Source organism: Patella vulgata, chromosome 2 (genome assembly GCF_932274485.2).
Source record: "Patella vulgata chromosome 2, xgPatVulg1.2, whole genome shotgun sequence".
NCBI classification, from domain to species: Eukaryota; Metazoa; Mollusca; class Gastropoda; family Patellidae; genus Patella; species Patella vulgata.
In genome coordinates, this window is record NC_065880.2 from 87,158,072 (window position 1) to 87,183,351 (window position 25,280).

A 25,280-nucleotide genomic window follows, 5' to 3' on the forward strand; every position below is an offset into this window, starting at 1 on the left:
CCATAATCCAGAAATTTACAATCCGATATGCGCGAATTTTGAAAGGAACCAAGATCTTTGGGTTATAAACATGCATTTCAAGTTTCATCAAAATCTGATTAAAATTATGACCTCTAGAGGGTCCACAACCTTGATGTACCATATATTTACATTACATGCGTACGAGGGACGGCCATTTTGTCCGTCAGTTTTGGTCCAATTTTACTACTGTGTAACGATTATAAATTCAAATGTTTATTTTTAAATCGGATAATTGTGACCTCTAGAGGGACCACAAGCTAAAAGCTAAAAACATGATTTTTCGTACAATCATGGGCTATAATTCAGGAAGTTACCATCTGATATGCGCAAATATTGAGAGGAATATTGTTCCATATCCAACCCTCAGGGGCCGAGCAACGCCGATTTTTATTCGCCCACATTTTCATGTGCACATATATTGTCGTCGATCCTGTCCGTCCACAATTTCTTTGTGGGCAATCTACAGGTCACAATATTTATTCGATTTTGACGTGTGATTTTTCGTACAATCAGGGGCCATAATCCATGAAGTTATGGTCCGATATATTCCAATATCGACAGTACTGAGATCTTTGGGAGATAGACCTATATTTTAAGTTTCGTCAAAATCGAATAAATATTGTGACCTGTAGAGTGTCCACAAAGAAATTGTGGACGAACAGACGGACAGGAGCGACGACAATATATGTCCACATGAAAATGTGGGCGAATAAAAATCGGCGTCGCTCGGCCCCTCAGGGTTGGATATGGAAGAATATAAATAGGTACAACCCTGGAAATGGGTCATGCTGATTTGTATCCATATGTTACTGATTGCAACCTGTAGATTATACAGACAAAGTATTAAAATAAAATTGGGTGTGACACTGTCCAAGCGGGGAGCATCATGCACCAAAATCAATAGTTGCCGTCCTTAGGGCGTAAGGAACAGGTAAGTTCCAAGATAATATATTTAGGATTGTGGCGTTTAGGCGCTATATACTAAAGATGGGCGTGCCTCTGTCGTCCTTAGGCTATAAGCAAAACGTTTGTTTAAATCGGATAAAAATTGTGACCTCTAGAGGGACCACAATTTAAAAGCGCGATTTTTCGTACAATCAGGTACCATAATTCCGGAATTTGCGATCCGATATGAGCGAATATCGACAGCAACCAAGATCTTTGTGATATAAACATGCATTCCAAGATTCATCAAAATCAGATGAAAATTGTGACCTTGATATGCCATATTTTACACTATTTACACTATTTAAATCGGATAAAAATTGCGACCTCTAGAGGAACCACAAGCTAAAAACGCGATTTTTCGTACGATCCGATATGCGCGAATATCGAAGGCAACAAGATATTTGGGTTATAAACATGCATTTCAAGGTTAATCAAAATCGGATCAAAATTGTGACAAGCTAAAACGTGATTTTTCGTACAATCAGGGGCCATAATCCATGAAGTTATGGTTCGATATATGCCAATATCGACAGGAACCAATATCTTTTGGGAGATAGACCTATATTTCAAGTTTTGTCAACATCAGATAAACATTGTGACCTGTTGCGTGTCCACAAACAAATTGTGGACGGACGGACAGGGGCGACGACAATATACGTCCATATGAAAATGTGAGCGTATAATTGTAGTGGGATTCTGGTTTTCTTTGGATATGGGAAATTTTGAAAGATTACAAAGTAATTATTATTTATAACAAATTTTTACGAGTTGCTTAACCTATTGAGACACAAAAAAAATATGCATTTTTTTTATACAACTGTTGAACTGAGTGCCATACATATAAAATGTCATTTAGAAACGTTAATTATTGTATAAAAATGTGAAACGTTGATTTATCAAGCTTAAAAGAACTCGACTGTCTTTCATTTCTTAAATCTCTCACATCGAAAAGATTGCTTGAACAGCTAATTTTTATTGACAAAAAGAAAGCCATTGTGGGCACATTGGAAAAAAATAAACATAAAGATTATGCTAAATCAAAAGAAACTGCTGACTTTTCTACTTTGCATACAATGCTTCAATATTTCTATAGGTTTTGTCATGTATTCAGTACTAGGCTTGAAATTTATACACGTGTTTAAGGTCATGAGATACAAAAGCCTATTGATTTTCAACGATTTCCGATAATTACCTCCAGAGTTATGAACCTAGATCACTTTGAAAAATCTTGTGGACACTCCATAGGCTAAAAGTTGTATCCAATTGACTTTAAATTTATACACAGTGATTAAGGCCACGAGACGAAGAGACCTATTGATTTCCGATACTTACTATCAGAGTTATTGCCCTTGATCACTTTGAAAAATCGTGTGGACGCTCTAGAGGCTAAAGTTCAAATCCGATTGATTTTAGATTTATACACATTGTTTAGGATCAAAAGCTGAGGAATCCTATTGAAGTTCAACGATTTCCGATAATTACTGCTAGCGTTATGGCCCTTTATCACTTTGAAAATTATTGTGGATGCTCTAGAGGGTAAAGTTGGTATTCGATTGACTTTAGATTTATACATAATATTTAAGGTCACAAGATGCGGAAGTCTAATGATTTCCAACGATTTCCGATAATTACTGCCAGAGTTATGGCCCTTGATCACTTTGGAAAAAGTTGGTATCCGATGGACTTCAGATTTATACAGAATATTTAAGGTCATGAGATGACGAAGCCTTTTGAGTTCCATCAATATCCGATAATTACTGTCAGTGTTATTGCCCTTGATCACTTTGAAAAATAATGTGAACGCTCTAGAGGCTAATATTGATATCTGATTGACTTTAGATTTATATACAGTGTCTAGGGTCATGCGATGAGGAAGCCTTTAGATTTTCAACGATTTTCGATAATTACTACCAGGGTTATGGCCCTTGATCACTTTGAAAAATTTTGTGGATGCTTTAAGTTAATATTCGATTGATTTGAAATTTATACACGATGTTTAACTTCAGGAGAGGAGGAGGCCTATTGATTGCCAATGCGTTCCGATAATTACTTCCAGAGTTATGGCCCTTGATACTAAATGTTTGTATAGTAAAAGCCAAACAAATTCTATTGATTTCTGATAATTACTTAATTGGTTGTAACTCGTACTCAGATTTTAGAGTCGTAAATGTTTTTATTACGGACCAAAGAAAAGAAAATAGCACAACCCTTGTTGACTGCTCAAATGACTGCTGTTGGTTCCCTTTTGTGCTAAGAGGTTGATGTGCTCCTTTCTTTGCAATTCCTTTTGTTAAAAGGTTCTTTGCCATTTCTAAAAATTATTTTTTTTTTCTTGTCGTTTATTAATTTTGACTAAAGTATACATAAATATTTATGCTTGATATTATAGAGAATGTTTAATATTTCAAAAATCTTTTTTAACAGAATTTACGGTGAATGTAAACCTGTTGCTTTCGTAGCAAAATATATGTGCAATGTGTCTGAATTCAATGAAAAATAATCATTTCTATAACATTCAATACATTGTAATTGCATATCCATGCACTTAATCCTTCCTTAAACTACCCCCCCCCCCCCTTACCTCCACCTAGATGACTAAATATTGGAGCGATTTAGTCAATGATTAAGTACAATTCAACGTTCCAGAATAGCACATTTTATGATATTCTCGACCAATGATTAACTCAGTTTTTAATAAACTTAGCTTAACATGTAATCAGCTTTTCAGAATATGGCTGGTCAGAAAATCAGAGATTAAATCTATGATTAGCACTAATGCACTTTCGAAAATACGGGCCTAAGTTATTAAGATGGAAGTGCTGTTCTAATACTATGCATTGACCACGTGAACCACGACAGTTTGGCACCTTTGGAGATTAAATAATCAACTTTTTGAAGAGATTGTGTATCAGACCAAACCGCTAATGAAACCGGCGTATTTCCTGAGTCATCTTTAATGTTTATATCATATCCTAGATTTACTAGATATTGAACGGTTTCTAACGTGCCATTTTCACAAGCAATATGTAACATACCACTATTATTGTCATCCCTATCACAAATATTACCCCCCTTTGACATTAAAAATTCTATTTTCTCCTTGGCTTGTATTTTAGATAGGCTACACTGTAAGATACATGTTCTACCTTTATAACCTTTTGTGTTTATATCTAACCCTAGATCTACCAGATATTTTACAGTGTCTAATGTACTAAAATAACAGGCTAGATGTAATATTCCATCATTTTGATCATCCCTGTCATATATATTACCACCACACTTTAACCTTAAAAATTCTATTTTCTCTACGGCTTGTGTTTTAGATAGACCACACTGTAAGATACACGTTCTACCTATAAAACCTCTGGTGGTTATATATAACCCTAGATCAACCAGATATTTTACAGTATCTAATGTACCAAAAGCAGAGGCTAGATGTAGTAGACCATCATTTTGATTATCAGTATCATGGATATTACCTCCCTTTGACCTTGAAAATTCTATTTTCTCAATGGCTTGTGTTTTAGATAGACTACACTGTAAGATCCACGTTCTGCCTTTACAACCTTTTGTGTCGATATCTAACCCTAAATCTACCAGATATCTTACAGTATCTAATGTACCAAAAGCATAGGCTAAGTGTAATAAGCCATTTTTATTATCGTCAGTATCATATATATTACCCCCCTTCGACTTTATTAATTCTATTTTCTCAGTGCCTTGTATATTTGACACACTACATTGTAAAATACACGTTCTACCTTTATAACCTTTTGTGTTTATATCCAACCCTAAATCTATCAGATACTTTACAGTATCTAATGTACCTAAAGCACAGGCTATATGTAATATGCCATTATTTTGATCATCAGTATTATTAATATTACCTCCCTTTAGCCTTAAAAATTCTATTTTCTCGACAGCTTGTATTTCAGATTCACTACAATCTAAGATGCATGGTTGACTTTTAGGGCCTTCAGCATTTATATTCAACTTTAGAGCTACCAGATATCTTACAGTTTCTAATGTGCCAAAAACACATGCCAAGTGTAACATACCATTGCCTCCACCGTCAGTATCATATATATTACCACCCTTCGACTTTATTAATTCTATTTTCTCAATGGCCTGTATTTGAGAATGGCTACATAACAATATACATGTTCTATCTTTAAAACCTTTTGTGTTTATATCTAAACCTAAATCTATCAGATATTTTACAGTGTCTAACGTACCACTAAGGCATGCCAAGTGTAACATACCATCATTTTGTACATCTGTATCATGAATATTGGCCCCCATTTTCCGTAACAATTCGATTTTGTCAGTTGCTTGCGTTTTAGACTGACTACACGCCATGATACAAGATCTATTTCTGAAACCTTTAGAGTTGATATCTAACCCTATATCTACAAGATACTGAACTGTTTCTAGCATACCTAAATCACAAGCCAAGTGCAATATACCATTGTTTTCATGATCAATATCTTGGATATTGCCCCCGTTTGAACTTAAAACGTTTATTTTTTCAATGGGTTCAATGAAAGATATACTACAAAGTAAGATACATGTTCTACCAAATACGTCTTTACTGTTGACATCTGTACCCTGATCTATCAGATGTCTAACATCGGCAACTTGCCCATGTCTACAAGCTTCTTGTAACGCATCCTTACAAATACTACTATGTGCAGCATCGCCTTTAAATGTTGACATGTGTACCATGGCCTGTCCGGGTGCTAATCCGTGTGGTAAGTGGCTGGAAGAAGCTTCTTTTTCTGGTAACAATATATTTTGATCGGGAGACTGGGTTTCTGGCCTCTTTATCCATTCGTCTGTTGTCCTCTTTGATGGGTCTATAAATTAATATGAAAGAAACCAAAATAAATATACTCCTTAATATTTTCAGATAGAATGAATGATATCCTGGATTTTGTAATTATTGTAAACCATTAGTATGTTTATATTTTAGCTTACCTTCCTTCAAGGAAGCCATATTTCATTTGTTTGATGACCTTGTTGGTATAAAGTTTCCAGGAAGACATGGAACAATTTGGTAATTCAGGTGATGATATCAAATTATAGCCATAACAGTCCAAATACGAGGTTTAATTGATTATGAAGTAATCGCGTCAGTAACTTGTATGCTGTAAAATATTTGATTTAAAAAAAATGGTAGTCATAAAAGTATATAATTTTGAATCTTCCTATTTCAGACCGATGGGCTTTCCAATAATGTCAGCCATAGATAAAACAAAATTTTATAAATTATTAGGTGTAATAAGATACACGTGCCTTACATTTCTATATGTGGGCACATAGTATTTGCCGGGTTCAATCCCGATGATGGCCGATAAACTTCAAAAATATTAAAACGTTACCAACTGATGTGCAGAACGTTTGACTGTATCTGTACCTATAAACGCATTTAACGTGGCTTATATTATAGGTTCGTGGTACTCGTTTTATTTCCCATCAGTGGCGAGGGCTGACAAATTTGTTAAAGAGTTGGATCATTCTTAGTTTAACACTGGAAGATCAAATCAAAAGCACCAAGAATTCAACTGCAGCTGCAAAACTGAGGTGATTATTAGAGAAACTCGAGGACTTCAGCTTCTTGTGTACATGTGTGACTTACTTAAATACTATCCAGCCAATATCAGAACTTTCATTAACTCTTTGAGAAGAATAATATTTTGATCACAGAGATGATGCCTGCTCTCGAAAAAGCGAAAGAATCCCTCACAGATTTACAGCTAGAATACACCAATATTGATGTTGAAAACTTAGCTGGAAGCTTTGGCTTATTCCTGAGAAATAATTCCTCTACATTTGGTTAGTAAGTATTATTAAACAAAATACATGTATATGCAATTGTATTATAGTATCTGTCTTGAAATATTACTTTTACTCATTTATGGCAATTTCTATTAGTAGTAATTAATGTATAACAAATTTACTATGTGTCTGATATGAGAATACTATTCTGACAGTACGGGAGAAAAAGTCCCTGTTTGTCGTGTATTTTGTACACGAGGAGCAGTCCATTTGCTGATTACACTATTTTGCTTGAATATACTATTTTGCCTATAACGTTTTTTGAGGTTTGGATTGTTCGTACTTGGTTTTATTTTATATGATGTAATGTCTGTTGTTTGCTAATAGCAAACTTTGATGCATTCATCTTTTTTGAAGAGAACAGTAAAGTATTTTTATAATGGTGTGCCTGCTCATGACTTATGGTACAAGCTGTTTTGTTATAGGCAAGCCGAATTTCCAAACGTGTTCAAGTTAGCTGAGATACTCCTTTGCTTGGGACCTAGTAACAGTGTTGTTGAGTCTGGCTTCAGCCATTTAACAGCATGTTAAATGATAGGCGGTTAAGTTTATCACATGAGAGCATGGAGGATCTCTTTATCATCAAATTCAACAATTTAATTTGGAGTGTAGCTAAGCATACTGACATTTTAGAAAGTGCTCTAACTCTGTATATGTCCAAACGTCGGAAACAATCACTTGATATTCGTCAAAATGTTACACAGTCACAAGACATAGAAAAGAGCCCTTATGGTAGTACAACAACACAGGCTTCAACTGATATCACAGATAATTCAGATACAGATTATTTAAGTGATAGTGACATTGATAATGATGATGTAAATATTAGTGAAATCTGGACAGGAATTTGACGACTGACACACAAGAATAAAAAAGAACACTCTAGTTTGATCTCATTTTCCACTAAGTAATTTGTCACATCCAATTCAGTATCCTGAAGAAGGTTCAAATTTTCATCAGTTTAAGATAATGAATGTGCTGTGATAATTTGTTTGGTGTAGCGGGTTACTTATTCCTTCCATGATTTTGTTTTCATTTGATGTTGGTAAATTTATTTTTGTAGAATGGTTGTATGAGTGACTGAAATTATTGATACCACATGACAATGGTTGATTTATATTTTTAATCACTGTAGTGTACCAAATTCAATTTTTATCTGGCATAATTGTATGAGTGTGACTGAAATTATTAATACATACCATAAGACAATGGTTAAACTATTTTATTTACAGCTAAGTGGCTTTTTACAGCTCAAAGTGTTGCCTTTTGATCTTTTGCGAATAGTGTAATCAGCTGAAAACCATTTTCACAGAATATTCAATTCTAAAGTATATATTTTTCTGTACCTAATAAGCTAGAATTTAGAATATTATATTATTTACATGTAATACATTTTATGATTGCATATTCTATGAAAATTGGCTTAAAGTTAAATATTTCTTTCCTGTGACTTTTGTCCGTTATCATTAAAGGACAATAGTGGTGTCAGTCATTATTACATATGTGATAGAACTGGTTAAATACATTCCAAATATAATTTTAACACAGAGATCATTGCTACGGGAGACGTGTTACAAGTACGTGAAGAAACGGGGAGTGACGCCAAACATGACAAACACGAGTTGTCCTTCTATATAACAGACTGAAGTAACGAGCGGTAAGAGACAAACGATCAAATTTCATTTCACTGATAATTCCGTTGAAAAGTTATTATATGGGACGGTGAGAGGGTATCTCACAATTCAAAAATAGCATTGGCTGTCACTAGATAAGGGACATGAGAAAAAGTAGAAAAATCCCGTGCATTCCCCCGTTTTTATTCATTCTGTTCTTAATAAAAACATGGTAATGCACGGACTTTTTCTAATTTGTTCGTTATCTTTTATCTACTGACAGCCAATTCTTTTTTAGAATTGTCATATATCCTCTCATCGTCTCATGTAACAACTTTTCATCTTCAACGGAATTATCAGTGAAATGAAATTCGATCGTTTGTCTGTTACCGCTCGCTACTTCAGTCAGTTATATAGATGGACAACTCATGTTTGACGTCACTTCCCGTTTCTTCACGTGTTTGTTATACAACTCCCGTAGCAATGTTCTTAATAAAAACATGGTAATGCACGGACTTTTTCTAATTTGTTCGTTATCTTTTATCTACTGACAGCCAATTCTTTTTTAGAATTGTCATATATCCTCTCATCGTCTCATGTAACAACTTTTCATCTTCAACGGAATTATCAGTGAAATGAAATTCGATCGTTTGTCTGTTACCGCTCGCTACTTCAGTCAGTTATATAGATGGACAACTCATGTTTGACGTCACTTCCCGTTTCTTCACGTGTTTGTTATACAACTCCCGTAGCAATGATCTCTGTGTTAAAATTATATTTGGGATGTATTTAACGAGCTCTATCACATACTTTATAATGACTGACACCAATATTGTCCTTTAAGTTAGTATATTATGGGGGTGAAAGATTAAGACTGAAGTCTGATTTGTTTTCTTTATTTATTATAATAAATATTGAAACACATATCTTTATTTTTTCTAAGTATCTATATAATATTAAGGGTCAATAATTGGCTGCATCTATGCTTCATGTATGAAATACATAATAAAAAAAAACAGCTCTTCTAAATAATAGATTGCTCCTCTATTTTGAGTTCAGAAGTGGTTTTTTTTTTTGGTTTTTTTTTTGCAGGAGCGATTTCCAGCTGTTGTAATTTTAAAAGAGCTTTTCATGGCTCCCCTTTGATTTTCAAACATGAAGCATTGCAGTACCTGCTTAGCTTTTGCGGGAAATGTTAATCATTGAACTCAGTCAAGACAATCGTCTAAAGATACATTAGTTAAGACTTTTATAAAGAGTTGGCCATTCTTGCTATAATATTTCAAAAATAGATGATATTGTCACTGTTGGAAGTTTCGACTAGAAATAGGCACCAATTGTGTCTGCGCCGTCTATGGGAATTGGCGATCGGTTGATTGACAGACGATAACTCCACCCACATATTCTCGATTATCAAGTAACATGCTAAATGACTATGGTAGCCTCGTGTGGCAGGCCTTTCATCACCAGTTTCCTGCAGTGACATCAGCGACTAACGGTAAACGTTAGCTTGGCCAATCATTTATTGATTTAATTTTAAATGGACGACTGTTTAAATCTAAACCTTATCACAGCCACCCGTGGGTCTACAGAGTTGATTTTGAGCTTGTCGTGTAAATAAAGGTCTAATTGATAATTTCTATACATCTGAAGCCTAAATAAAGACTTGGAATAGGCGGCTTTAGCTCTTGCATAATGTATGTTAATGAACAGCTATACCTCAATAAAAAACACAGTTGTATGTTCCAAAGTCTTGACCAATCAAATTGCTTATCGCTACTTAGCCTAAGCAGATAATTCTCATCACCGAACTTAGTCAAGGTATTGGTGTAATGAAACTATACACCAAACTTCATTACTCTCACCCAATTAGAACCAAAGTTATCGTGTTCCAAAGTCTCAACCAATCAAATTGCTTATCTTTATTTAGCCTTAGTGGAAAATGCGGATGATCGACCTCTGCCAAGACATTCCACCTCAATTAGGAGGAACGTTATTGTGTCCCAAAACGTGTCACCGACAGACAGGCAGACAAACAGACCCATTAACCTAAAACTGGACATTAATCCAGTTGTATTTAACAAATCAGTTTTGACGCTGGTGTCCCTAATAGATGACACTCATTAATTACTTGCACATCTAACAATTTTATAAAGCATCTAGCAATGAAATTGTTCAATACTCTTTGTACACTAAGCAACAAATGTTTATTGTCGAACTTTGTCAAGATATTGAAATTATCTCCGCTAATTATTGAACTTAGTCAAGGCCAAGGATCTTAATCGGCTCATTTTTATCGGCCTCTAATACCCGTTATCTTTCCGTTCTCTTCGGAATGACAATGGGCAGTCCATTATGAAATGGTTCACTCCAAATCGGACCCCATCTGTGTCTCATCATTTGAATCATTTTGTGAAATAAATTCACTGTGGGCTACAATAGATTTGGTCATGTTGGCTTAATTTTTGAGGTTGGTGATCGAAACTAGATACGCCCATGAGTCCGCGTCTACAATGTGCCGAGAGTGGCCCCTTTCGTCATGCCTACTACGCTGTTTCCGCAGTGGACAGTGGTTGGTGAGAGAGTCTAAATGAAATTTAGTTGATGCTTGATGAATGCTATCGTATTTGATCTGAGGCAGACTCGAGTATTTCTAATCTCCTAATCTCTATGGGATTTCCTCCTTTTTTGACCCAAGGGAACCAATGAATTACCAAGATGAGAAAATGTGTCGAAAATGGAATCAACTACCTCTAAAAAGTATACTTTGATAACAAAGTTGGTCATTTCTATTGGAGCAACTGTCCGGAATGATGCGACATTGAGTTAAAATGCTTTGGACTATCGAATGACTTACTAGTATAAAATACATTCGTCAGTAACAGAATACATTCGTCAGCTGCATGGGCGTGGATTTAGGGGTGGGGAGTCACTCCACCCCCGCATGATTTTGATCGCCAGGACAGAATTTCAGGTTTATATCCTAATAACTGCCTTGGTTCTCGCCACAATTACTGATCATCGCGATATCTTCATCCTTAATTGTAGGTAATCACGTTTTCCTTATCGTCATCATATTACCTCTAGTTACAGCTTTCATCGAAATAACACTGTTACAGTAAACTGTTCCTAATTATTATTTTGGTATGGTAATGAAATGTACCAGGTTTCGTCCGCCCCCCCCCCCCCCTCCACACACACACACACCAATTTTTTTAAGACAAATCCACGCCATTCAGCTAAACGTATTACCATGAACCAAACTAAATCATATCTTTTTAACTATGTCTGTACTACACGGTATGTATAAATAACTATATAAATCTAGGTTAACATGTATACAACAATATATCGAGTATAAAAGGTGTATTATACAAGGTCCGCCGTTTGGACCAGGATATGTAACGCATTAAAATGGCCTGACGATTCGTTTGATAACGATAAAAGTACTAGCCAAAAATTTAATATTTAGTGTTTGTTGTCTAATAATTGAATTTTACTTATATGTTTAACTGAGAGTTAGATCGTTTTATATTTTTTTCTTATATATTATCTATATACATCCTAGTCATAAATTGACTTTACATCTTACCTTACATAATCATTTTGACGTCAAATGCTTTCCATACAATCGTTTAGGGAAATTGTACATTTTTTGGTTTGGATGCAACAGTCGCAAATTAGGACAGACATGACAGCCAGCTAAACTAATCCAGAATAACCACAATAAAGGTATAAATAACTTACAAACACGTGGGTCTTTCCTTGTCTTTATAAACCTGATTTTCTTGTAGTTTGCAATTGTATCTTAGCTACACAATGCCAATGGCGTGTCAACAGGTAAGTCTCGTCTAGATTAACCAGACACCTGTGATAAAACGACTACTTGTCGTCTGTGACTATTACGTGTAGGATAAAGCACGAGACTGAGGTTATGGTGGAGAAAGAAAGACAGATGAAAATAACCCGAGAAAAAGAAAACCCGACGCCGGCAAGCCTCGATTTATCGGTCCAGGTTTTTACTGAAGTCTTTCTTCCCCAACATAACCGACGTCGAAGATTTTATATTGCTTATAAACCGTCTATGTGTACATGTACGCAAAATGATAATGTCCCAGAATTCCCGTAAGAAAAATCTTATATCGTGTTTTTTTATGGAAAAAACCTACCCTGGAAGAATAACCTGTTACAGGTTTAAAGAAAAACTTTCAGAAGAATAACCCCAAAATCCCCTGTTTATACCCAAAGTCGTCCCCCTACTTTCAACCGCAAGTTATTACGGGCATAGAATATACCCCAAAGATCAAAGGGATTTACCGCTATAGGTTTATAAAAATCAATAGTTACCTCCCATTAATCGTAATACATTTCGGAATCTACATTGAAGACAGGGTATGACACTAATAACGTTATATAAACTACTAAACCACACCCTACACACCTGTATCGTCATACCTGTTTATTAAAGGTGTCCCTGATAACCTCTCAAGCAACAATACGTTTTCATTCGCGGACCATCAATGGCCTGAAGGCGGATGAAATGTGCTTTTAAAGTTAAACACTCGTATAAAAATGAACGAAATCTTGTGTTGACTCGCTGACCGAGGGGAGGGGAAGGGGCGAGCGATGCCGTTGTCTGTTGCTCAGGTTCGTGCTAGTACACTTCGATAAACTTTGGCCACAGTCTTTAACCGATCTTAAACAAGTCTTTAAACAATTTGAAAAATAACAATTTGACCTCTCTCTACGGAAACAACTGGAAAAATAAACAAATCCTATTTCTATTACCCGAGAGTAAAATAATAGGGGAGAAAAGCGATTTAAATCTGACAACCCCCCAGTAACATCAATGAAGTTTTCTAAAACAAATAAAAACTTTATATCTTCAGACTATTTAAACCTCCTCACACCAAAAAATCCTACTCGTTCAACCAATCTACCCCAACCGCCATTTCATGAGCTAAATGTCATAGTTTATCCATGCATAAATAAATATATTTAATAGGACAAATTTAACTTTTTACCCCTTTACAAACATGCCATTGATTAGCAAGCTATTATTGCGAGTGAAAGAAAACAGTTTCATTGATAAATTGAACACCAAGGTAAATCCATTAATGTGTTATGAGGTCATACTATTATTATCTCATAGCCTTGAGAAAGTACATGAAAGTAGAAGTTCTTTTTGTGTTATTTGAATACGTACATGGATTATTGTGGACAATGAAGGTATTAACAAATCAAGTCAGTTATTAAAGACACAATGAATATGTTCTTGCAATGGCAAACACTATTTAAATTGATAATGTGTAGGTAAATAATCAGAACTAAAAATGTCAACAATTTAAATTATATGAGCAAACATGTAAGTGGAATATGTGTGTTCGTCGCGCTAAACGTCCACTTCAACCTTGGGCAGTGATTCTCAACCAGGCCCCGATTTCACACAGCATTCTCAGACTTGAGTTGAGAATTTGCTCAACTTTCAATCACTGTTTATGACAAATATCTTTGATCCAAAAACACAAAACTTTGCACATAGTTTCTTATTGATATATCTGATACATTCAAACAACAAAATTATTATAAAGGGCTATATTTTAGTTAAAATAAGGCTAATAAGTTTGAGTAAATTCTCAACTTAAGTCTGAGAATGCTTTGTGAACACGGGGCCTGATCGTCCTAAGTGTGCATCGGAATTTTGAACCGCACACTAACAAAATGCGAAAAACCACATGATCCCAACTGATTATTCACTGGTGTGTACTGATATCTGTGTTTTTCTTTATTTAGTTCGAGTCAGTCTATGTGTCTATGACTGACTAGTCTGTGTCTACGGTCGTATGCCTCCTGACTTGTCATGTTATTTTACTTCGCAAAATTCGAATATGTTTCATATATATTTTCATGTGACAAAAAAAGGTTGAGAACCACTGACTTAAGGTGATATCGCAGACAGGTGTGGTCAAACAAGTGGTCAAACACGAGATGGGTCGGCGACAGGGCCGTAACTAGCTCAGAGCAACGAGGCGGGCGGAAAGTGTTCTCAGGGGTGCTTTAAAATTGGCGGACAATGTATATCTATTTTTTATCCTACGCCCCCCCCCCCCGCCCTTAGCTACGATCTTGGTCGGCGATTAAGAGATCTTATCGATTCCATTTCCGTAGTTAAAGGTGCAGAAGTGACCTATGTGTTACAGTGTCCATGGCAGAGGACGTCAAAGTGCTCGAATTCTTGTTGCCAAGTCAGAGATGACGTCATACACCGTAGGGCGTTGTTTAATATAACGCAATTTGATTGGCTATTGCATCAGTCCCTCAAATGAAAGTGGTCGGTTGGTATTATCCATAGCTGTCCGCCCGATAGTTTGTCTGATGAGTCGGTAGGATACGACCCTTGCATCCGACGGTTGTATGAATTGGCTGTATCGTGTAAACGAATGCAGGACGTTTCGACCATGGACATTTCGGACACTTTTTTTAGAAACAGGACGTTTCGACCAGATTTTTCTTCTCCTACAGAAAAAATTGGTAAAATTAACGGAAATATCCGTGGGCGAAATGTCCACTGGCCAAAACGTCTTAAGCCGAAATACCCACTGGCTGAAACATCCGTTCATTATTATTATTATTATTATACAACACTCATATAGCTCTATCTTCCACATACGTGTTCAGGTGCGCTTTACAATAAATACATGTACAGAAAATAGAAAATCAGTAAAAAATAATAATTATAGAAACAATAAGAAACTAAATATCTAAAAAATCAGTACAAAAATTAATATCTATAAAATCAGTACAAAAATAAATATATAAATATCTAAAAAAAATACATATGGTGAAGATTTAAGACTAATTCAACAATTAAAAGCCTATTGGAATAAAAAAGTTTTAAGTTTAGATTTAAAAGTTGTTAAAGAGGTACAACTACGGATACTAAAAGGCAAGAGATTCCACTGCTTTAGTGCTTGAAACGAAAACGATCGCTCTCCATAACTTGAAAGGTTGGCTCTTTTTTCCGTGAATAAAAAGTTGTCTCTGGATGACCGTAACGTTCGAGAAGGTTTATAAATATCCAAAAGACAGGACAAGTAAAAGGGGGCCATACCATTAAAACAATTAAAAGTCAATAAAAGTATTTTATATTTAATTTTAAAAACAATAGGCAACCAGTGCAGTTCAAATAAAATTTCGGTAATATGCTCATTATATTTCGTGCGTGTGATCAGTCTTGCTGCTGAATTCTGCACTTTTTGGAGTTTCTCAAAAGTGCGACACGGAAGGCCAATCAATAAGGAGTTGCAACTGTCCAGTCTGGAGGTAATTAATATACTTATAAGTGTTTGTATTGCGTCAGTTGAGAGGTTATTGCGAATTTTACTAATATTACGTAGGTGATAACATAATTTACATACATTATTTACATGAGACTCTAAATTTGGGTGACTATCAAATATTACACCAATTTTTCTAGCAGTTTTTACTGGCTCCACAGAAACGTCACCGATAGAAATATCAATGTTATCTGAAATATTTGCATGAACTGTTGGTGAGCTAATTAAAAGATACTCGGTTTTATCATCGTTCAGCTTTAAAAAAATTGGTTGACATCCATTGTCGTATTTCATTGATACAAGATTCTAAAATATACTTAGTTAAAACGAAGCCATCTTTAACAATTGGTTTGAACGAGATATACAACTGCGTATCATCTGCATAAAGATGATACTGGATATTATACTTTTTAATTATTTTACCCAAGGGCGAGGTATACAGGCTGAACAGAATTGAACCCAAAACAGAGCCCTGTGGGACACCGTATAAAAGGCTAACATCTTCAGATGATTTGCCACTGACAAAAACAGATTGTTTTCTATCAGATAAATTGGATCTGAGAAGGTTGATTGCAGAGCCGGATATACCGAAATCAGATATTAAACGAGAAATTAGAATGCTATGATCGACGGTATCAAAGGCAGCTGACAGGTCTAACAATATAAAGAGAACACAATTGTGATTGTCTAGTGAATTTAGAATGTCATTTTGAACTCTGACAAGAGCAGTCTCTGTCCTGTGATGCTTACGATATGCACTTCGAAATACTTCAAGAAGGCTGTTGTCAGAAATGTAAGTTTTTAATTGATAAGCTATGCATTTCTCAAGGATTTTAGAGATAAACCTGAGATTGGAAACTGGTCAATAGTTCCTGTAATGATTCGGGTCAAGAGTTGGCTTTTTGATTAAAGGAACAACGATTGCGGTTTTGAAAACATCTGGAAAAATAGCACATTGGATTGCACAGTTGATCAAATGAGCTACTGAAGGGAGTATACAGTCGAGGCATTATTTTAGAAGCCAGGTAGGTAACGGATCAAGGGTGCAAGACTTTGAATTTGATGAACAGATTAACTTTTTAATTTCATGATCGCAACAGTGAAAAAGCTTCTAGATTACAGTTTACGTTAGACATGACGGCTTTAGTTGTACTGATGTCTGATGAAGATGACTTGTTCAAATCATTTCTGATTTTCGTAATTCTGGAAGAAAAGAAGTTAGCAAATCTATTAGGTAAATCAGTTACATCATCAGTTGGAAGTTTTATGACACCATTATTGTGATTGAGTAGCGAGTTAACAGCTTTATAAAGTTCTTTTTTTTTTATTTTCACTGGATTCTATTTTATCTGAATAGAAATATCTTTTTGCTGATTCAATTTTTCTAACCACTACGACAAATATCACGGTCTCTGATAAGTTGGTATCAGACCATTATTGCGTAACCTTTGATCTCGAAATCAGAAAACCTTTACCCATTCGTAGAAATATATGTTTTAGAAGATTTAAAACTTTAGACAAGGGTGCACTGAAACAGGAAATCACGAATTCAGAATTATCCAGAATATGTGAAATAAATTAAATTAATGATAAAGCTATCCATTATAACACTGTTATTCAAGACATTATAGATGCTGTTCTCCCATTACAAACCAAATCAGTTACGGTTCTTGCTGGAAATGAATGGTATAATGAGGATGTCCATAAAAATCAAACGAAACAAGACAGATCGGGCATGGCGAAAATCTGGTCTACATGTTCATCGGGAAATATTTAAAAAAGCAAAACTCGTATGAATTAATATAAACAAACATGAATCGTGACGACGAATTAGGATTAATTTTAAAAAACATAGATATGGTCCATGAAGAGAGAAATTTTACAATAAAAAAAAATAAGAATGCCGGATATTGAACTGTCGTGCAATCAAATGGATTATTTTATACATAATTGTATTAATAGTCGTAATAATCCGCCAAAGAATGGTGATGTTTTCTTTCTCGGTCATCTTAGAATATTAGCGTGTGCTGACGTCATAACTCGTACCGCTGTGCAACGGTTGGTTAGTTGTGTTACCAAAAATAGGTGATTTCAATAAGCAGACGTGAGTCTTCCGGTTGTTCCCGTTGAGGTCGCAGGGTGCTAATTATTTATTAATTATTGTATTGCTAGAGTGCTCATTGGCAGTTTTTAGGCTATCCCACATGTTTCGTGAGTTTTAATGACTTGCGATAGCTGATGTTTATATCTAGGCCTAATTATATAAATATGCCTGAATTTAGCGTGATTTCCCGTGACCATGTAGATTTAGATCTAATTGGGGGTAAAAAGCTTCACCGCACCCGAGGTCTCCATAATTTTTATAACTAGAAGTACTATTACTATTAGAGTATTAGTAATAATAAATAAGCTTTCCTGATTAAATAATAATATATAGCAAGGCCTTAATTACTTTTGTTGAATAGGCCTGAATTAAACTAATTATTAGTTGAGAATTAGGACTATTATTTTTATGCCTTGTATTAGTACTTGTATAAATTGATTGCAAGGCCTTAGTTAGTTGCTAAATAGGCTAAACTAATTATTAGAATTAGTTTTACCTGTGACCCAATAAGAAGCATAATTTATTGTCCAAAGGGACCAAGCCTTGACTGGCTTGAGAACCCATAATTATTGTTCAAAAGGGAAACTCTATATAAGCTGACTGTCACCAGAGACTCATTCTTCACCCAAAGATCACCCGTCACCCAAGTCTCATCCATTACCCAAGACTCAACCGTCACCCGATACCCACTCTTCAATCGAAGATCATCCATCACCCGAGGCTCACCCGAAGATTACCAGTCACCCGAGGTTCAACCTGACTCAACCGTCACCCGATACCCACTTTTCACCCGAAGGCCACCCATCACCCGAGACTCACCCGAAGATTACCAGTCACCCTACTTAGTGACTTACATCCCAAACTTAGGCTGCCTATCTACAGCTAGCTCCGGCTGAGAATAGGCCCTAAGCTAATTAACCGACATTTTAATTCCTACATCGAAGATGTTAGTCGAAAACACTGAGTATGCTTTTAGAAATTTTTAAAAGTATTTATTTCTCTTCTATTGTCATATTGAATGAAATTAAATCTGTTTATTTAGCCGTTGTGTGTATGAAAGACGTCAAACTAATCAAGGCCGAATCACAAAATAGTCCTCTAATTATTCAATATGGCGGCGCCCATGAAACATCATATCACAGAGGCGGTTTTGTTTGCGAAAACAAATTTAGGAGTATCTAACCTCGTTTTGAAAGATAAACAGATTGAAACTCTAAAGACAGTTTACAATGGTAAAGAATTGATTGCAATATTACCCATAGCACATATTATATATCGCTTTTACGCGAGTGTCAGCGACACGTGCTTGGGTTATTTTTACTCTGTTGTCTAAACAAACGGTGTATAGTCGATACGTCCCGCGACAAAATGATCACATGAACGTTTTAAATGGCGGGTAAACAGTGCAGTGTCACATTCTGGGAAGTATGACGTAGATGGGTCGCTGCGTACAGTATGGGTGACTTATTGATTGTTATATATCAAGAGTTTAGAACAAAGGGGAATAATTCATAATCGTTACATTTATTTATTAAAGTAAATAACTACTTTTATTAATAATATAAATATAAGTTATATAACCATAACTGAACATTATTGTAATTTGTATTATGTAAGTATTAATTATAAATATTTTTTGAAAAAACTATATGTAATTCATTATTGAATTTATTATTCTTTTGGTCCATGTGCTTAGACTGAGATGAGCCCGAATAGCGTTAAAGGGAAAACGCAACATAAGGTAATTAATTTCAGGGTTAAAATCTTATTATATTAAAAGTAAGTCTTCACATTTCAGTACCACGTTTCTATTTTATGGAAGAAATAGAGTCTACATACAGGATTTGCCTTTTAAAAACAAACAAATTAAAACACAATCTCAATCACGTACATTTCAAACCTTGGTGAAACCATAAATGCGAGTAGTCGCTTGAAACGCTATAACGATATTGGTAAATCTTTTATTGTCTTTTCTAAGTCACCCCCTTATAAGTGGTGCAGAATAGAGGGCCTAACAGGGACAGCTGTCTAGTCGTTCGGATGTGACAAAAACCGAGGTATCGTGTGTACATTAGCGTGCACGTAAAAGATCCCTTTGTGGTTGATTCCTTTGGCCATAGTATCGCAGCCCGGGCAAAATTTTACCCCATATCACCCCGTCTTTATTAGCCCAGTATAGGAGCAGAACAGTAGGGCGTTAAACCCCACTTTGTTTCATTTCATTTATGTCTCTAAGTCATTAAAATGTAAATGCTGTACATTAACCACGGCAGTTTGCCACCTTTGGAGATTAAAAAATCCACTTTTTGAATAGATTGTGTATCAGACCTAAACCCTAATGAAACCGGCGTGTTTCCTGCGTCATCTTTAAAGTTTATATCACATCCTAAATTTACTAGATACTGAACGGTGTCGAACGTGCCATTTTCACAAGCCAAATGTAAAATACTACTATTATTATCATCTCTATCATTAATATTACCTCCCTTTGACATTAAAAATTCTATTTTCTCCTTGGCTTGTATTTTAGATAGGCTACATTGTAAGATACATGTTCTACCTTTAAGACCTTTAGCGTTTATATCTAACCCTAGATCTACCAGATATTTTACAGTGTCTAATGTACTAAAAGCGCAGGCTAGATGTAATATTCCATCATTTTGATCATCCCTACCATATATATTACCTCCCTTTGACATTAAAAGTTCTATTTTCTCGACGGCTTGTGTTTTAGATAGGCTACACTGCAGGATACATGTTCTACCTTTAAAACCTCTGGTTTTTATATATAACCCTAGATCTACCAGATATTTTACAGTATTTAATGTACTAAAAGCGCAGGCTAGATGTAGTAGACCATCATTTTGACCATCCCTATCATATATATTACCTCCCTTTGACATTAAAAATTCTATTTTCTCAATAGCTTGTGTTTTAGATAGACTACATTGTAAGATACATGTTCTATCTTTAAAACCTGTGGTGGTGATATATAACCCTAGATCTACCAGATATTTTACAGTGTCTATTGTACTAAAGGCACAGGCTAGATGTAATATTCCATCATTTTGATCATCCTCATCATAAATATTACCACCACACTTTGACATTAAAAATTCTATTTTCTCAATGGCTTGTATTTTAGATAGACTACACTGTAAGATATGCGTTCTACCTTTAAAACCTCTGGTGGTTTTATATAACCCTAGATCTATCAGATATTTTACAGTATCTAACGAACCAAGAGCATACGCTAGATGTAACATACCATTATTGTTATCATCAGTATCATATACATTACCACCCTTCGACTTTATTAATTCTATTTTCTCAATGGTTTGTATTTTAGATAGAATACACTGTAAAATACATGTTCTGTCTTTAAAACCTTTTGTGTTGATATCTAACCCTAAATCTATCAGATATTTTACAGTATCTAATGTACCACTAAGACATGCCAAGTGTAACACACAATCATTTTGTACATCTGTATCATAGATATTGGCCCCCATTTTCCTTAACAATTCCATTTTGTCAGCTGCTTGCGTTTTAGACTGACTACACGCCATGATACAAGATCTATTTCTGAAACCTTTAGAGTTGATATCTAACCCTATATCTACAAGATACTGAACTGTTCCTAGCATACCTAAATCACAAGCCAAATGTAATATACCATTGTTTTCATCATCAGTATCATGGATATTGCCCCCATTTGACCTTAAAAAGTTTATTTTGTCAATGGGTTCAATGTATGATGTACTACAAAGTAAGATACATGTTCTACCATATACGTCGTTGCTGTTGACATCTGTACCTTGATCTATGAGATGTCTAACATTGGCAACTGACCCATGTCTACAAGCTTCGTGTAACGAATTCTTGTTACCACTCTGCTCATCATCGCCTTTTAATGTTGACATGTGTACCATGGCCTGCCGAGTTGACAATCGTTGTGGTAAGTGGCTAGAAGACGGTTCTTCTTTTTCTGGTAACAATACATTTTGTGGTTGGTAGAAATCGGGCGACTGGGTGTCTAACCCCTTTATCCTTTCGTCTGTTGTTCTCTTTGATGAGTCTATAAATTAATATGAAATAAATAAATAACATGCTCCCTATGGGCATCTTATAGAGCTAACATTTTCAGATAGAATGAATGTTATCCTGAATCTTGTAATTAATGTAAACCATTAGTATGTTTGAATTTTAGCTTACCCTTGCAGGAAGCCATATTTTATTTGTTTGATGATCTATTTGGCATAAAGTTTCCAGGAAGACATGGAACAATTTGGTAATTCAGGTGAGGATATCAAATTATAGCCATAACACCACATGCCATAACAATCCAAAATACGAGGTTTAATTGATTATGAAGTAATCTCGTCAGTACATTGAATGCTGTAAAATATATTTTTTAAAAAATGGTAGTCATAGAAAGCATACAATTTTGAATCTTCCTATTTCGGACGGGTGCCCTTTCTAATAATGTCAGCCAAAGATAAAACAACATTTTATGAATTATTAGTTGTAATAAGATACAGAAAATTTTCATCATCGAACTTAGTCAAGGTATTGATATAATGAATCTATACTCAAAGTTGCATCGCTCTCACCCAATTAGAACCCAAGTCTCAAACAATCAAATTGCTTAGCCTTCGTGGAAATACGCATGATCGAAATCTGTCAAGGTATTCATCTAATAGACACCTACGCCAAGTTTGAACATTCTACTTTAATAAAAGGGGGTTATTGTGTTCCAAAGTCTCGACCAACCAGATTGAAGTCTCTACTTTGTGAAGGTATTAATGTAATGAAGATATAAACGATGTTTCGCCAATTAAAATCAAAGTTGTCGAGCTCCCAAGTAGCAGAAAATGCTCATAATCGAACTTAGTCAAGGTATTGATGTAATGAAACTATACATCAAGTTTCACCACTCTGCTTAATTAGAACGTGTCCCAAAGCATCAACCAATCAAGTGGTTTGTATCTGCTTTCCCTAAGCAGAAAATGTTCTTCTTCGACCCATCAAGGCATTTACCTAATAAACACCTACACCAAGTTTGAAGACTCCACCTCAATAAGAAGGAGAGTTATTGTGTTCCAAAAAGTGTGATTGTCAGACCCATTTTAATAAACCCTGCTTTCTTCGAAAGGTGGGGGACAATAAACTGTTTAAAGCCCACTGAGGGCAAGCTCTACTGGGATGCATTGTAGATGGAATATCCAGTATTTCGACGTATAGTACACAAAACAAACATTTAACATGGCTTATATAATCCCAAATGACTTACCACTATAATATACATTCGTCAGAAAACATCAGTAACAGAAATCAGCTGAACGTATTGCCTTTAACCAAACTAAAATCGTATCTTTCTAACCATGCCTGTAGTAAATGGTACAACAAACTAAAATCGTATCTTTCTAACCATATCTGTAGTAAACGGTACAACAAACTAAAATCGTATCTTTATAACCGTATCTGTAGTAAATGGCACAACAAACTAAAATCGTATCTTTCTAACCATATCTGTAGTAAACGGTACAACAAACTAAAATCGTACCTTTATAGACATTTCTGTAGTAAAAGGTACAACAAACTAAAATCGTATCTTTCTAACCATATCTGTAGTAAACGGTACAACAAACTAAAATCGTATCTTTACAACCGCATCTGTAGTAAACGGTACAACAAAGTAAAATCGTATCTTTCTAACCATATCTGTAGTAAACGGTACAACAAACTAAAATCGTATCTTTATAACCTTATCTGTAGTGAACGGTACAACAAACTAAAATCGTATCTTTCTAACCATATCTGTAGTAAACGGTACAACAAACTAAAATCGTATGTTTATAACCGTATCTGTAGTAAACGGTACAAAAAACTAAAATCGTACCTTTATAGACATTTCTGTAGTAAAAGGTACAACAAACTAAAATCGTATCTTACTAACCACGTCTGTAGTAAACGGTATGTATACTCATGTCCAAAAGAAAGTAGACACTGTGCATTTCGTCCTGCTTCAAACAAATTCGTTTTCCGTTGTATGCGGTATTTGGGTACAATGTCCATTTGTTTTGCCATTTATTTGCTTAGAGATATTGAGTTTGGACGCACAAGACATATTCAGTGTAGTTTAGTGTCCTATTTTTAGTGTGTATACTTTCTTTTGGGCATGAGTATATAAATAACTATATAAATTTAGGTTAAAATATAAACAACAATATAAAAGGTGTATTATAAAAGGTCCGCCGTTTTGAAATCACGTGATCTATATACATCCTGGTCATAAGATAGGGACATTTTACATGTTGTTTAGATGCGACAATCGAAAATTAGGACAGATATGATAGTCAGCTTAACTAATCCAGAACAACCACAATAAACTTATAAATAACTTACAAACATGTGGGTCTTTCCTTGTCTTTATAAACCCGATTTTCTTATATTTTGCAATTGTATCTTAACTACACAATGGCGTGTCAACAGGTAAGTCTCGCCTAGATTAACCAGACACCGGTGATAAAACGACTACTTGTCTTTTGTGACTATTACGTGTAGGATAAAACACGAGACTGAGGTTATGTTAGGGAAGAAATACTTAAGAAAATAACCCGAGAAAAAGAAAACCGTTATAGGTTAATAAATAATCAGTAGTTACCTCCCATTAATCGTAAATACATTTCGGAATCTACATTGAAGCCGGGGTATGACAATAATAACGTTATATTAACTACTAAACCACACCCTGTACACCTGTATCGTCATACCTGTTTATTAAAGGTGTCCTCGAAAACCTCTCAAGCAACAACAACGTTTTCATTCGCGGACCATCAATGGCCTGAAGACGGAAGAAAATGTGCTTTTGAAGTTACACACTCATCTAAAAATGAACGAAGTTTTGTATTGGCTCGCTGACCGTGGGGAGGGGGGTGGGGCGATCCCGGTGTTGTCGTCTGTTCCTCAGATTCGTGCTAGTACGCTTCCATAAACTAATTAGTTCCTTTAGGAACTGTCTCTGATCGGACGATGTCCGCTGACAGTTCCTATCCCTTCCTATATAGCTGCAATATGAAAATACCGCTCATCCCCACCTCTCTTCTATGGCTATTGTGGAATTCTTACCCCCTCTTGTTCATCTTGATTCTTCTTTGTTCGCCGGAGCAATCATTTCGTGCCACCGCTGACCTGGCCCGTAGCCAGCTCGTAAAATTTGGTGGGGCTATGGAATATTTTGGAGGGGCTGCGGACACACATTTATATTAATTAAACGATGCATTAAAAATTTTCATGATGTGAAAGTGTAGCCAAAATCTTTAATCAATCTTAAACAAGTCTTTAACAAGCGTCGTTAACAATAATTGAAAAATAACCATTTGACCCCCCCCCCCTCCCTCTACGGAAACAACTGGA

The 25,280-nt window shown here is 35.3% G+C and overlaps 1 protein-coding gene across 4 annotated transcripts; it reads right to left on the bottom strand.

Annotated features, from left to right (window-relative positions):
- Positions 1 to 215: 215 nt before the first annotated feature.
- LOC126812456 (serine/threonine-protein phosphatase 6 regulatory ankyrin repeat subunit A) lies at positions 216 to 24,388 on the bottom strand. 4 transcript variants are annotated; one of them, XM_056098574.1, is made up of 5 exons: positions 24,270 to 24,388; positions 23,155 to 23,249; positions 22,077 to 22,259; positions 5,947 to 6,116; positions 216 to 5,825 (listed from the first exon to the last, which is right to left on the bottom strand). In XM_056098574.1, exons 4-5 carry the CDS (start codon positions 5,963 to 5,965, stop codon positions 3,775 to 3,777), a joined length of 2,070 nt encoding a protein of 689 aa, XP_055954549.1. In that variant the 5' UTR covers positions 5,966 to 6,116; positions 22,077 to 22,259; positions 23,155 to 23,249; positions 24,270 to 24,388; the 3' UTR covers positions 216 to 3,774. The 4 variants fall into 4 exon arrangements, with proteins under 4 accessions (XP_055954549.1, XP_050394810.2, XP_055954548.1 ...); XM_050538853.2 differs by having other exon boundaries at positions 23,155 to 23,297; positions 24,270 to 24,367; XM_056098575.1 differs by lacking the exons at positions 216 to 5,825; positions 5,947 to 6,116 and adding an exon at positions 19,365 to 21,939 and having other exon boundaries at positions 23,155 to 23,297; positions 24,270 to 24,367.
- Between the last annotated feature and the right edge of the window lie 892 nt (positions 24,389 to 25,280).